Raw genomic sequence first — 15362 nt, forward strand, 5'->3', positions numbered from 1 at the left:
CCTAAAATCACAATCCAAACAAAGAAAATGCAATTTAGAAATTGGATAAGAAGTGTGTTGAAAAATTAAAGCAACCTTGGAGAAGGAAATGGCAACCCACTCCAGTGTTCTTGCCTGGAGAATCCCAGGGATGGGGGAGCCTGGTGGGCTGCGTCTATGGGGTCACACAGAGTTGGACGGGACTGAAGTGACTTAGCAGCAGCAGCAACAAAGAAATGGACCCCTAGGAAAAATAAAGTTATTAGCCACCCTCTTTCTCTTTCTTTTAACCCGTCATTATGAACAGGGTACTTTTCTGTATCCAGGTCTCATTCCTATAGAATTGCAGGGTTCTCAGAGCACACATGTAATCTTCCTAATTTGGGATATTCATTTGCTTTTCCTCAGGGAACAAGAAATGATAAAGAAATATCATTATATTAATTTCCTGGTTACACAATTTCTCTCAAAGGCTGAATTAATCTTCCTCTTTTCCTATTCATTATTTTCAAGTTAACATTCAGTTATTGGAAATAAAGAGAGGAGGATGATGATGATAAGAAGTGATGCTCACAGAGACAGCCCTAGGTATTGTGGCCTGTCCTACACACCTTACAACAACCCAGTCACTTCACCCTCACATCTACCCGGCCTGGTGGTTATCCTTTGGGTCATCGTTTTGTAAAAGAAGACTCTAAGGTTTAAAGAATTTAAGTAGCTTACCTGGGTCTACAAGCGTGATAAGGGCTTCCCTCGTAACTCAGATGGTAACGAATCTGCCTGCAGTGGGGGAGACCCGGGTTCAATCCCTGGGTTGGGAAGATCCGATGGAGAAGGAAATGGCAACCCACCCTAGTATTCTTGCTTAGAGAATCCCATGGACAGAGGAGCCTGGCGGGCTACAGTCCATGGGGTCGCAAAGAGTTGGATATGACTGAGCGACTAAGCACACACGTGTAAAAAGCAGGCGGGGTATCTGAGCCGCTGCCTGACCCCTGTGCTCTCTTAGCTCTCAGGTGAGAGTAGAGAAGAATAGAGTGGAGATCCCCTCCTCCAGCCACCCAGAGGACTTTTCTCATTTGGTGATGGTTCAGCTTCTCAAATGCAGGAGTCCTACGGGTGGACTGCAGATCACTAAGTTGCCTCTCGGAACACTAAGACCTAAAGCCTTGGAAATTTGAGCTCCGTGGTTGCTAAATGTCCACCCATCCTTACCCATGAAGACAGTCTGGGCTAGTCACACCACTTTAATCCACTTTTGTGGGTAAACCTGTACCTAACTTCTATAAACAGTGAAGTTGAGTTTTGTAATGTAAGTGGGCAAACTTGCATTGCCTTGTGTGTTATAAATATAAGTCATAAATGATAGTCTTACTCTGTCTTTGGTGAGTATCCAACAGCCTGGGGTTCATTCTCATGGGATGATGAGAGATTAATTGCCAGATTCTCTGATGGTCCCCGCAGCATATTACTCTCATCGAATATGTGGACGTCTGGCCCATGCTATGAGCCCCAGAGAGTTTATTGTATGTGCTTCATTTGCAAGTTGGGCAGATCTGATCCATTAACAGTATTAAAGGGGTTTCATGGGGGGGATCACTGACTTTTCTCTCTTGTCCTCACTTCTAGTTGAGTAACCTGACAGAGATCCATGACCAGATCAGCGGCATGGCACGATGCCCCTACAGCCCCCAGCACAACTCCACAGCCCTGCTCACAGCCGGCGGGGAGCTTTATGCTGCCACGGCCATGGATTTCCCGGGACGCGATCCCGCCATTTACCGAAGCCTGGGCATCTTGCCCCCGCTCCGCACTGCACAGTACAACTCCAAGTGGCTCAACGGTGAGTCTTACCCTCCCACCCGGCTTCCCATCTCACTGGTCTCTGATGCCCTCTTCCTTGGTGCTCAGAAGCAAGCTGTCACAGTTTTCAAAATAAAATGATTTCCTCCTTTTCTAAAGGAATCAAAATGTAATTTGTTTTGTTCTTGGATGTAGAAAGCCATCAGAGGGCTCATTTCCAATTAGGAAGAGAAACAATCCTCTCAACACTGTAGGACATGGTAACATAGAGCTAATGCTGATATAAGCATTCCTCAAACTTAAGCTGCTTTCTCATATTATTGTTTGAAGTTCAGGAAATCTGATGTTATGTCACTTATGTCTGTAGACTCATGTGCCTTCTTTCTTGACTTCTTCACTGTATCCCTAAAAGTGAAGTTTCTAGCATTGCATGAAATTTTCAGATGACTGTGTAAAAGAATGTGTTTGGCTATGCTGCTGCTGCTGCTAAGTCACTTCAGTCGTGTCCGACTCTGTGCAACCCCAGAGACGGCAGCCCACCAGGCTCCCCCGTCCCTGGGATTCTCCAGGCAAGAACACTGGAGTGGGTTGCCATTTCCTTCTCCAGTGCATGAAAGTGAAAGTGAAGTTGCTCAGTCGTGTCCGACTCTTAGCGACCTCATGGACTGCAGCCTACCAGGCTCCTCTGTCCATGGGATTTTCCAGGCAAGAGTACTGGAGTGGGTTGCCATTAGCTTGACAATGTTTTTAATTAAATTTTTTATTTTATATTGGAGTGTAGCTGATTTACAATGTTGAGTTAGCTTCAGGTATAGAAGAAAGTAATTCAGTTACACATATACATGTATCCATTTTTTTTTCAGATTCTTTTCCCATATGGTTTATTACAGGATACTGACTAGAGTTCCCTGTGCTATACAGTAGGTCCTAGTTGAGTATCTAGTTTACAGATGTGTGTGTGTGTGTGTGTGTGTGTGTGTGTGTGCTCAGTTGCTCAGTCTTGTATGACTCCTTGCTACCCCATGGACTGTATGTAGCCCTCCAGGCTTCTCTGTCCATAGCATTTGCCAGGAAAGAACCCTGGAGTAGGTAGCTATTTCCTTCTCCAGGGGATCTTCCCATCCCAGGGATTGAACCCTGGTCTCCTGCACTGTAGGCAGATTCTGAAATGAGTGGCCATATCCTCTTTCAGGGGATTTTATAGATAGTAGTGTCTGTATGTTAATCCCAAACTCCTAATTTATCCCTCCTTCTACCTTTCTCCTTTGGTAACCATAAATTTGTTTTCGAAGTCTGTGAGTCTGTTTCTGTTTTGGGAATAAGTTCATTTATATCATTTTTTTTTTTAGATTCCACAGGTAAGGTAACCAAATTTTTTTTTAAAGGTATCAAGTCTTAAAGCCAGGAGGTCAGGGTAGGTGTCATTGGAGTTGCTCACTTCAGTGGCTCGGGAATTAATAAGCCCCCAAGTCCTGTCACTGCTGTCTCTGCCACCCACGGTCTGTCAGGTTGGTCCACAGGCTGGCTGTGCTTATAGGTGCAAATTCACAACTACAGTTCCAGGTACTGCACTCAGATATCACGATATCCAGGGGAGAACCACATCCCTTGTGTCCTTTTTTAAAGACATAAGAAACTGCCAGATTTCCTTCAGTCCTGGGCTAGAACTTGGTCACTTGCTCACTAAACGAGGGGAAAGTGATTCCAGCATCCCAAATTGAAGTTAAAGTTGGCCATGTACTGAGACGTGCCAGCTGAAATCCAACCCTCTGAATATGCGTGCACTCATGTGTGAATATGCTGAAACACATACATGCACACACACTAGCAAACACGATGTTGTGTATAGATACATGCACCATATGTAATCCTTTCCCTCAAGCCTTTGTTTGATGGTTTGCATAAAGATGAGCTCTTATAACTGTCCTTATAACGTTTACTGTTCTGAGCTTTCACGTTCTACAAAGTTGTACTGACTTCCACCAATAAAAGCTCATGATGTAATTTAAAGTTTCTAGACCTCAGCACTACTGGTGTTCAGGGCCAGATAATTCTTTGCTGGGGCGGGTGGGGGGTTGTCCTGGTTATTGTAGGATGGTCAGCTACATCCCTGGCTTATACCACTTAGATACATTAGCATGACCCACCCCCTGCAGCGTGACAACAAAACATTTGTTCAGAAACTTGCAAATATTCCTCAGGAAAAATATTGCCTGTTATTGAGAAATTTTGGTTTAGAATGATCATGTATGCTATTTAGGTGTATGGGGGTTCCCCAGTGGGCAAATCATTAAATCTCCTGCAATGCAGGAGACTGGGGTTCAATCCCTGGGTCAGGACGATCTCCTGGAGAAGTAAATGGCAACCCACTCCAATATTCTTGCCTGGAGAATCCCATGGACAGAGGAGCCTGGTGGCTTACAGTCCAAAGGGTTGCAAAGAGTTGGACATGATTGAGAAACTAAGCATAGCACAGGTACATATATAACATGAGCGTTTTGTAAAATAATACAATCAAACCAGCCATCACAGTTTGCCTTTAAAATACTCCTTTTTAGACAAAAGCATATCCTCACCCAGTTTTTCAGCAAATAGAATGGCTCCATGTGCTTCCAAAGGGCAACGTGAATTGCTTTCCCAAACTGAAGCAGTAACCAGCTTCCCTGTATTAACACTATTTCTGTTGAACTGGTTTCAGCTGAACCTTTTGACTCTACAGATGGTCTTCTTTCTGCTCTACACATCCATCTGTGTAGCTTAAAGTTCTTTCTGTTTGTTGATTTTTCCTGTCCAAGTAAAATTCCAGTTAAAAATCAAAATGAGTTCTTCCGCAACCACAAATATTGCATTTAGACTTTGCTGCAAGCAAAGTAAAAAGTAATTAGGAGCACAGTGTCTTTCTTTTCCCAGAAGTGACACCCTGAAGAATATCTTGGAAAAATCATTCAAATTATAGCATGAGTTATAAGCACAGTTTCTTTGTATGTATTTCTAGGCAGATCAGGAACTCCGATTCTGCTAACCCTCTGGGTGGAATCTCTTCCATCTGAGAGTCAGGTGAGGGCCTAAGTAAGGACAGTCACTGTAGGCATGCGTGTCCTAAATCATAGATGACGCTATAAAACTATGGACATTGCAAATAAATATAGTGAAGCCGCCGCTTGGCTCGCAGGGTCATCATAGCCCCCATGGCACTGAATGGCCTGCCTTCCTCAGAGAGTGATGCCCTGCCCCACTGGGAGGCCCCCACTTCTGGGCAGAGAGCCCTGAGGGCCCCAGGCTGCTGTGTGTGCAGTGGTCATTCTCTCTCTGAGTTCTCTTGGGGCACTTTGTTCTGCTGAACTCTGAGATATCGTTTCTACCTCTGGTTGGCTCTGGTTTTCTGCTCTGATTGCTCCTCCATCCAGCATGGATTCTGGTCTCTGACCCCCAGTTAGCTCTGCATCCATGGCCCCGTGGAGCCTGGACATTTATTCTCACTGACCTAGCTGGAGTCCACACTTGGCATCTGTTTGCACTTAGACCCGACGCTCTGTCTCTTTTCTTTCTGCCAAGTGCTGGAGTAATTTTCTTCCTTTACTGGAAGTTATTGCCTTACCTATCATCCCTTCTTTTTTGCCATATCCTTAACTTTCTCACACTCTGATGATAATTGCTTGTGCATGTGCTCTGCGGCTTCAGTTGTGTCCAACTCTTTGCAACCCTATTGTGTGATGTTAGTGACTTAGCAGCAGCAGCAGCAGGGACTCATTAAATGATGCTCTTATGCTCTAAGTTTTCAACTGATGGAGGATTAGGCACAGGGGTTAATAAATGACCATTAGAGAGCTGGATTTGTTTGTGATAGAGCTGAGCAAATGTACTGGAAACTCTCAGAGCTGGTACCTTAAGAAGATGCAGACCATGAGCTGCTGAATGAAGAGGAGCAGCCTTCCATGTGGGGTTGGCAGGCAGCTTCCACAGCATCAGGCTCCCATCTGGGGAAATAAAAACCCAACGTTTTAATTGAAGATGCAGTTTCCATAAATTCATTCAAAGGAAGTACAATCACAAGGTGTATCACTTGCAGATCCCAGAACCCAGGCACCAGGAGCTGGGAAAGGGCAGCCCTCCACCCCAGGTCACCCCAGGAGCCAGAAAGCAGGGTAACACGCACATGTGAACTGACAGAGTCCTTTGGGCAGAGGTCATTTAAAATGATCACAGAGCCCTTTTCTTGGGCTCAGTGATCGTTTTAAAAGGTAAGTGATGGAGACTTTGGAGGTGGGAATACCTGCCAGTCAATCAGTACTCACCCCTCAGGGAGCTCAATTGCCTCAGTTCTCAATTTCCTCATCTGCCAACTGGAGATAACTAGTCACTGGACCTGGAAGTTCTGATAATAAAATGGGACCATGTAGAGAAGGCAGTGGCACCCCACTCCAGTACTCTTGCCTGGAAAATCCCATGGGTGGAGGAGCCTGGTGGTTTGCAGTCCATGGGGTCGCTAAGAGTCAGACACGACTGAGCGACTTCACTTTGACTTTTCACTTTCATGCATTGGAGAAGGAAATGGCAACCCACTCCAGTGTTCTTGCCTGGAGAATCCCAGGGACGGGGGAGCCTGGTAGGCTGCCGTCTATGGGGTCGAACAGAGTCGGACCCGCCTGAAGCGACTTAGCAGCAGTGGCAGAATCAGAGATAATAAATATTAGTAGCAAATAGCTGATTATAAATAGATGTAATGACTATGAACTCCCCAATGCCTGATTCAATATCTGACTTTAGAGCCAGAGAGTAAATACTTGTTGGCTGAGTGCACCTGGGGCTGTGGTTCCTGATTGCTGACACCTACCAGCCTCCTGTCTCCTGTCTCTCCTGACTCTGACCATCTGCCTCTGAGCTTTCCCTGCTCCTCTCTGGGCTGGCCTCTCCTGGCCGTCCTGTCTTGCTGCAGCCACATCCAAGTCCCCCAGGTACATTCCTGTCACTGCCCAATCCGTGGTACCCCCAGGGGTCAACAAGACCCAAGGTCCCTGGGAGGCCATCACTCAGCTAACAGCTGCTCACATATTATGATAGGCAGAGCTCCAGTCTTTGTTTTGGACATTTTCACACTTTTTTTTTTTTTTGGCTAACATTTCTGTGTTGAGGAAGGGAAATTTTATCAGCAGGGGAGGTGTGGAGGCTGGTACCTCTGAACCATGGTCAGCAGAATTTCTGATTTCAGATCCACTGTTGCGATTAAATTCTCTGTAGGATAATTTGCCTGTCCACAGAGGGAGTATCTTTCCATGACTGGATTAATTAAGTCATAGAGGGGACATGCATAGGGTGACCAGTACAGCAGTCACATACATTTTTCATTTGCCTCTGCCAGTCCTGTGCCAGGCGTCTTCCTTCTCAGCCCCCTGCCAAGCAACAGCCGGATACCAACCGACTCCATCTCCTCAGGCCACACCGTCAGTGGCAGTTCGGACCGTGGGGGTGTTTGTTTCATTTCTTTCCTAGCATTGCTGGAACAAAGTACCACAGACTGGGTAGCTTAAAACAGAAATGTGTCTTCTGAGAGTTATGAGGATGAGAAGTCCAAGACCAAGTTGTTGGCAGCCCATGCTCTTTATGAAGACTCGGGGGAGGACCCTTCCCCACCTCTTTAGTTCTCAGCTTCCCTCGGCTTGTGGCAGCATCACTCCAGGCTTTGCCTCTGTTCATGTGGCTTTGCCGCATGGCCCCATGTCCTCATTTGGCCGTCTTCATTTCTTCATATGAGAACACCAATCGTATTGGATGTGAAAGTGAAAGCCGCTCAGTTGTGCCAGACTCTTTGCAACCCTGTGGACCATACAGTCCATGGAATTCTCCAGGCCAGAATCCTGGAGTGGGTAGCCTTTCCCTTCTCCAGGAGATCTTCCCCAACCCAGGGATCAAACCCAGGTCTCCAGCATTGCAGGCAGATTCTTTACCAGCTGAGCCACAAGGGAAACCCAAAAATACTGGAGTGGGTAGCCTTTCCCTTCTCCAGTGGATCTTCCTGACCCAGGGATCGAACCAGGGTCTCCTGCATTGCAGGTGGATTCTTTACCAACTGAGCTATCAGGGAAGTCTATTGGATTAGGGGCCTACCTCATTCCAGTATGGCTTCACCTGTACTAATTATATCAGTCATGACCTTATTTCCAAATAAGATCACATTTATAGATACCAGCATATCTTTGGGCAGAGCTGGGGGTGGGGAGGAGAAGGCAATGGCACCCCACTCCAGTACTCTCGCCTGGAAAATCCCATGGGCAGAGAAGCCTGGTAGGCTGTAGTCCATGGGGTCGCTAAGAGTTGGACACGACTGAGCGACTTCACTTTCACTTTTCACTTTCCTGCATTGGAGAAAGAAATGGCAACCCACTCCAGTGTTCTTGCCTGGAGAATCCCAGGGATGGGGGAGCCTGGTGGGCTGCCGTCTCTGGGGTCGCACAGAGTCAGACACGACTGAAGCGACTTAGCAGCAGCAGCAGCGGGGGCGGAGGAGGGGATACAATGCAACCCCTAACAGTGCCCTAAACAGGAAATACTCAAATGTTGAAATCTTAAACTCTGGCGTTCCATTTTCCAGTGACACTCTATTTCTGTGTGGCCACTAAACCCTCTGGGCACTCAGTGCCCCCATCTCAGCAGTATCCTCCTCACTCTTGGCAAACAACGTTGCCTTCTTGTTCCCAATGGGCATCAGAAATCATCGAGGAGGGCTCAAGGGACAGTCCTCTTTGCCCAGGGCCGAGCTGGCCTGCACCTCTCTCCTCCTTCCATGCTCCAGAGCACTGGTGAGGAGAGTCTGTCCACTTAAGCCTCTGCTTTATCCGCTGTGCATCTGTCCTCCAGCCTACGTCTCTGGGGAAGGAGTCCCTCTCTCCTAGGCAGCATTCTGATGTGGATTTCATCTCGCATATTCTCTCTCTGAATTATTCCCTCAATGGGCTGTAGAGAAACCCTGGCAACAATGAGCACTCACCCTCAGGTCAAGAGAAGTGCAAAGGATGCTCTTCAGGATGTGAGAACATGTAGAGAGAACATGAAAAGTCATGACCCTTCAGTGACCCCAGTCTCTGTGCTTCAGGGGCCCTCTTCTAGGCAAAGGGTGGCATCAAGATGACCAGGGTGATGTCCTGCCAGCCTACAGAAAGCCCTTATGAAGGACCTGTGAAGCCTCTGATCTTCCCCATTGTTCTTGTTCAGTCACTCAGTCATGTCTGACTCTTTGTGACTCATGGACTGCAGCCCACCAGGCTTCTGGGTCCTTCACTATCTCCTGGAGCTTGCTCTAACTCATGTCCATTGAGTCGCTGATGCATCCAACCATCTCATCCTCTCCTGTCCCCTTCTCCTCCTGCCTTCAGTCTTTCCCAGCATCAGAGTCTCTTCCAGTGAGTTGGCTCTTCATATCAAAGGACTGCAGCTTCAGCACCAGTCCTTCCAGTGACTATTCAGGGCTGATTTCCTTTAGGATGGACTGGTTGGATCTCCTTGCTGCCCCTCCCAGAGACCCAGCATCCCTTCCTGGTATAGTTTCAACAACCTGCACTGAGCAAGCTAAGTGCCCTGAGTCTAATACCAGAGTTCCAGGCAGGAGTCTTATGTCTTCTGACACCACCAACACTAAGAGTGTCCACCAATGGGTAGCCTCCCACCTGCACCTTTGCAAGACCTGCGTGGTGGCCGAGCCATTGGCTGTCAGCAGGGGCTGACGAAGAGAGGAGAGCAAGGCTGGCTGTGGCACCTTCCTGGAGTTTCCTCTTTCCTCCCTGTGTTATCTGGCTTTTCCTGCTCTTCAGCCCTGAGTCCTCTCCTCTGCGCACATGCCTTCTAGGTGCCCTTTCAGGAGGAGCATGCAACTCCCTGCATGCGACTGCCCTCCTCAATGGACTCCTTCCCACACACTGTTTACACTGTTCTGACTTCCCCTGAGTTTTGCCTTTTCCCTAATTCCTATTATTCTGTAGCTCCAGTCAGTTGTAGTTTCCCTGAGAATTGGTGGGTCCCTTTCATTCCTTCCCCATGGTCGATGTTCAGGATTGTATTCACCTCACAACACTGGAGTTCGTGGTCCTTCTCCTGCTCAAGACCCTCTTGAGTCCCTGTTTCAGCTGCAGAGAAGGTGGAGACGCCATTGGCCGGCCTCCACTGCCTGACTGTCCTCACTCCTGCCCACCCCTTGCTCCTTCTGCTTTAACCTCTTATATGCTGCACTCTGGCCCTGGCCCTTCCTCTCTGCCAGGGATCAGCATTGTCTGGGAAGGGCCAGAGAGGAAATACTTTATCGTTTGCATCCATATGGCCTTTATTGCAGCTTTTCAATGCTGCCATTGAAGCATGAGAGCGGACATGGCCATTGTGTACATCTATGCTGTATGACTGCAGCCATGAAATTAAAAGACGTTTACTCCTTGGAAGGAAAGCTATGACCAACCTAGACCACATATTAAAAAGCAGAGACATTACTTTGACAACAAAGTCCATCTAGTAAAGGCTATGGTTTTTCCAGTGGTCATGTATGGATGTGAGAATTGGACTATAAAGAAAGCTGAGCACTGAAGAATTGATGCTTTTGAACTGTGGGTGTTGGAGAAGACTCCTGAGAGTCCCTTGGAATGCAAGGAGATCCAACCAGTCCATCCTAAAGGAGATCAGTCCTGAGTGTTCACTGTAAGGACTGATGTTGAAGCTGAGACTCCAATACTTTGGCCACCCGATGCGAAGAGCTGACTCATTTGAAAAGATCCTGATTCTGGGAAAGACTGAGGGCAGGAGGAGAAGGGGACGACAGAGGATGAGACAGTTGGATAGCATCACTGACTCAGTGGACATGTGTTTGGTTAGGCTCCGGCAGTTGGTGATGGATAAGGAGGCCTGGCGTGCTCCGGTTCATGGGGTCGCAAACAGTCAGACACGGCTGAGCAACTGAACTGAACTGAACACTGTATGCTCACAAAACTTTATTTATAACCAGTGGGTAGGTCTAGGCTGCGGTCTATAGGGTGCTGACCCCTGTACTATCTGGAGAACTCTTTGCCCCAGACAGTCCATGTGGGCAATGGCTTTATTTCTGTCTAGTCTTTGCTCTGATGTGCCTTCTCAATGGGACCTTGGCCCTGACCATCTTATTTGACATGACCCCCCTGCTTCATCTGGGGCTTCTCTGGTGGCTCAGATGGTAAAGAATCAGCCTGCACTGCAGGAGACCTGGGTTTGATCCCTGGGTCAAGAAGATCCCCTGGAGAAGGGAATGGCTGCCCACTCCAGTATTCTTGCCTGGAGAAACCCATGGACAGAGCCTGGCGGGCTACAGTCCAGGGGTCATAAAGTGTCAGACAAGACTGAGTGATTAATGCTTTCGCCTTCCCTCCTCCATCCAGCCCTCTTGATTCCCTTAGCTGTGTTCAACTTTGATCCTCCTTTAGTACTTGTCTCCTGTCCTCTGCTGGAATGAAGCTTCTCCAGTGGCCATTCTTATTTCCTTTGGCCACTGATGTATCCCAGATCTTTCAGCGTTAATGGGCTCATAGGAAGCACCCAATACATCACTTTTTAATAAATGAGTTAGTAGATTAGTAGTTTACATCTTTGTTTCCTCATCCATGAGTGTATGAATTCCTTGAGGGCAGCATTTAGATGGGATCAATTTCTGTGCACTCAGCATTTCATGTACTGCCTGAAATACAGTTGAGACTCCATCCATATTTGTTGAATGAGTTGGAGATAAGCACATTTCATAAGCAGCAGAAATATGAATTTTGTTGTTAACAAAGGGAACATGTCATTGTTAGTTGTAACCCAGAATTTAAAACATAGAGATTTGTATATTTGAAATGGATGCAGGTCTGGACATTTAAAGAATCTTCCTTTACCACCTATTTCAACTCCCACTTTTAGCCATTATGTATTTCATCAGTTATCAAAGGCAGCATGATCGATTGGATAATGTTCTGGCAGAATTTGAAGCATTGAGGTACATGTTTGGTCGTATAAGTTTCAAAATCAGATTTTTCTCTCTGTGCCAAAATCACTCTTAAAGCAAATTTATGTGTTTAGTGCATTAAAATACTAGTCGTTAATAACCCTTATTAAATGATTACTGTAAAGCAGGATAATAAATGTTTCATAGTCGATGCTTAAAATAGAGAAGCTATAAAACTTGCCTTTAAGAAACTGGTAATCAAATAGGGGAAATAGTCAACCCATGAAAGGGGGGGAAATAGCATATCCAAATTAATGTTGTACAAATTGAGTTTGTGGGTTCTGAGGGAACTGCTTGCTTGCACATGGACTGAAACCTCGGAGAGAATGTGAAAAAAGAATCCATCAGTGAGCTTTATGAACTCAACATGAACATCTCCCAGGGCATAATCTCACTGGGATGCAGCACCCTGCTTCTTTTCTTTCTTGGAGACAGCATCTATCTCTCTCTTGGGTTCTCTCACAATTTCTGCAGCTCCCCCATTCTCTGAGAGTCCAGCCTTGACCTCACTGTGAAGGAAAACACACTTGAAATCCATAGAGTCGTTTTTATGAGCTATTGTGTTTCTAGTTTAGAAAACTGTTTCCGTAACCATCACAAGCTCTCCTGGTTTGAAATACTTTATTGATGTTACCCACATTTAAATAGACTCTTTGAGGTCTTTAAAATACAATGATTAACCTCCTACTAATTAAAGATAATTTACTTGGAGAGAGAAAAATCCCTTCTGTGCTTAACTCTAAGGGGGAATTGTTTCTGCTTATCATGAAGACAGGTGCTTTGTGGAGCTTGGCACTTCTTCCCGGGAGCAGACACCACTTCTTGGGGATGCAGAAGTGGCTGGGATAGGGTGATCCTGTTGGGTTCCATCCTGGGGACAGTGAGATCACTTTTGGCACAATCTATAGACTGCAAGGAGATCCAACCAGTCCATTCTGAAGGAGATCAGCCCTGGGGTTTCTTTGGAAGAAATTATACTAAAGCTGAAACCAGTACTTTGGCCACCTCATGCGAAGAGTTGACTCATTGGAAAAGACTCTGATGCTGGGAGGGATTGGGGGCAGGAGGAGAAGGGGACAACAGAGGATGAGATGGCTGGATGACATCACTGACTCGATGGACGTGAGTCTGAGTGAACTCCGGGAGTTGGTGATGGACAGGGAGGCCTGGCGTGCTGCAATTCATGGGGTCGCAAAGAGTCGGACATGACTGAGTGATTGATCTGATCTGATCTGATAGAGTGCAGCCCCCAAAGGTGTAAATCTTCTGAGTTAGGCTCTCCCTGTACAGACGAGATTTGCTAAAGCGGAAAATTCATGAGTAGAACCAGAGTTCACAGAACAAGCAAAGCAAAGACAAGTAGGGCCTGAACATGGAGTGTGTTTGTTTTAGGAGATCTGTAGTGTTTATCAAGGAAAATAAGCTCGGTAAAACCCAGAACAAAAGACATTGATGTACATAGTCTGAAGCCTAGTTTTGTCATTTTATCAGACAGCATCTGGGCAAATGCTTAAAAGGGATGTCCTTATGAACAATGGACCCTGTTCAGCAGTGCAGCTGAAAGACTAAACCCTGACCACTGACTCAAGAAATTTAAACTTGTTAGGGTGATGGCATGTGGACTTAGAGCTTGGGAGCAAAGTCATGTGACATGAGACACAGCATGACCCAATGCCATTTTCTAGTTTTCAGGCTTAATCAAGCCAATCAGAAGGCATTGTGGGCAGATGGTCTACCTTGAGGGGGATGGATGTATCTTGGAAATAGTGTTGTAAATCAACTCTGATTATCTTTATAAAGTCAGAAAAGAGTTTAAATAAATGGCCTCCCTGCATATCATCTGCCTGTCTGTGTACCTGCTGGAGTCTCTGATACATCCAATTATTATTCCATGCACAAGGAGTGGTGACGCTGACTATTTATAACTTGCCAGGTAGATGGGAGGCTCCATTTATATGTCTTCTGGAAATCTCTGCACAAAACCCCCCCACCACAAGGGAGATGGCACTGTCTCCATTTAGAGATGAGCAAGCTGGGTCAGAGGAATCAGCCTCCTGAACCAGGGCCTCATGGCTGATGCATGTGTAAGCTAGTAATTGAAGACAGATCCTCCTCCTTCTGTAGGCTCCCAGCCTCCCCTTTGGATAATTGACTTCTTGGGAAACATCACCATCATGAGCTGCCCCCATCTCTCTCCAGATGTCCAGATTTTTATGCACAAGCTGCCATGGTAGAGCGATATGGAGACAGTGGACATGGTGGCTGGTGTTTCCTGGATTGGTGAAAACTTGAGAAAGGAGGCAGAATGAGCTGGGGTTATTAAACCCAAGGCAGAAAAGTCTGTATGATTATTTAGCACACCCCTTTATGCATGCAGAAGTCTGGTAGGTGACAGGAAGGAACCAATTGTTGTGGTTGCTGCTGCTGCTACTGCTGCTGCTAAGTCACTTCAGTCATGTCCAACCCTGTGCGACCCCATAGACAGCAGCCCACCAGGCTCCCCCGTCCCTGGGATTCTCCAGGCAAGAACACTGGAGTGGGTTGCCATTTCCTTCTCCAATGCGTGAAAGTGAAAGTGAAGTCGCTCAGTTGTGTCTGACTTTTAGCGACCCCATGGACTGCAGCCCACCAGGCTCCTCCGTCCATGGGATTTTCCAGGCAAGAGTACTGGAGTGGGGTGCCATTGCCTTCTCCGATTCTTGTGATACTCTCTAAAAATAGTGGTGTGTTCTGTCCTGGTCCTTGAGCACTGAGTTCCTGAAAGTTGGGCAATCACAGAATCCCTTCAGGCGAATGTTGCAGGCTCTCTACTTGGCAATAAGGCATTTTTTCACCAAACTCAAGTTTGGCCACTTGCCCCTAAAGAATCCAATCCTGAGAGAGACAGGTGTTGAGTGAAAGGAAAGATAGCTTTATCGAGGAAGTCAGCAGTCCTGGGGAGAAGGTGGACTCATGTCCCAAAGAACCAACTCTCCACTCCCCATGTCTTGCTTGGAGATTTTATAGGAAAAAGAGGAGGAGAAGGTTGCCGTGTATATGGTCAGCTCAAGGACCTTCTGCTGACTGGTGGGTGTTGAGGTAAGCTGTAGTCAACATCATTGACTTTCTGGTTCCAACCGGTCTGGGGTCTCTGTGCTTGTGGGCAGCATACAGTTAACTTCTCCCATTTGGCAGGGGTTTCAGCATCTGCAAGACAGCTCAGAGGATATATCTGAGAATATTATCTCTAGCCCTGGAAGAGGAACTAAAGGTCTTCGACTTTGCCTTAATGTCATGTATGGATGTGAGAGTTGGACTGTGAAGAAGGCTGAGAGCTGAAGAATTGACCCTTTTGAACTGTGGTGTTGGAGAAGACTCTTGAGAGTCCCTTGGACTGCAAGGAGATCCAACCAGTCCATTCTGAAGGAGATCAGTCCTGGGATTTTTTTGGAAGGAATGATGCTAAAGCTGAAACTCCAGTACTTTGGCCACCTCATGTGAAGAGTTGACTCATTGGAAAAGACTCTGATGCTGGGAGGGATTGGGGGCAGGAGGAGAAGGGGACGACAGAGGATGAGATGGCTGGATGGCATCACTGACTCGATGGACGCTG

The 15362-nt window shown here is 46.7% G+C and overlaps 1 protein-coding gene across 2 annotated transcripts in view; it reads left to right on the forward strand.

The window, feature by feature from the left end:
• Nucleotides 1-15362, forward strand: part of SEMA5A (sema domain, seven thrombospondin repeats (type 1 and type 1-like), transmembrane domain (TM) and short cytoplasmic domain, (semaphorin) 5A) — a 559453-nt gene that overhangs the window by 368398 nt on the left and 175693 nt on the right. For both annotated transcript variants that reach the window (XM_010847535.1, XM_010847536.1), the window contains one exon: nucleotides 1609-1822. In XM_010847535.1, the coding sequence (XP_010845837.1) occupies nucleotides 1609-1822 (214 nt within the window). The remainder of the gene's footprint in view (nucleotides 1-1608; nucleotides 1823-15362) is intronic.

This window comes from Bison bison, unplaced genomic scaffold (genome assembly GCF_000754665.1).
Source record: "Bison bison bison isolate TAMUID 2011002044 unplaced genomic scaffold, Bison_UMD1.0 scf7180017864250, whole genome shotgun sequence".
Classification (NCBI taxonomy): Eukaryota; Metazoa; Chordata; class Mammalia; order Artiodactyla; family Bovidae; genus Bison; species Bison bison.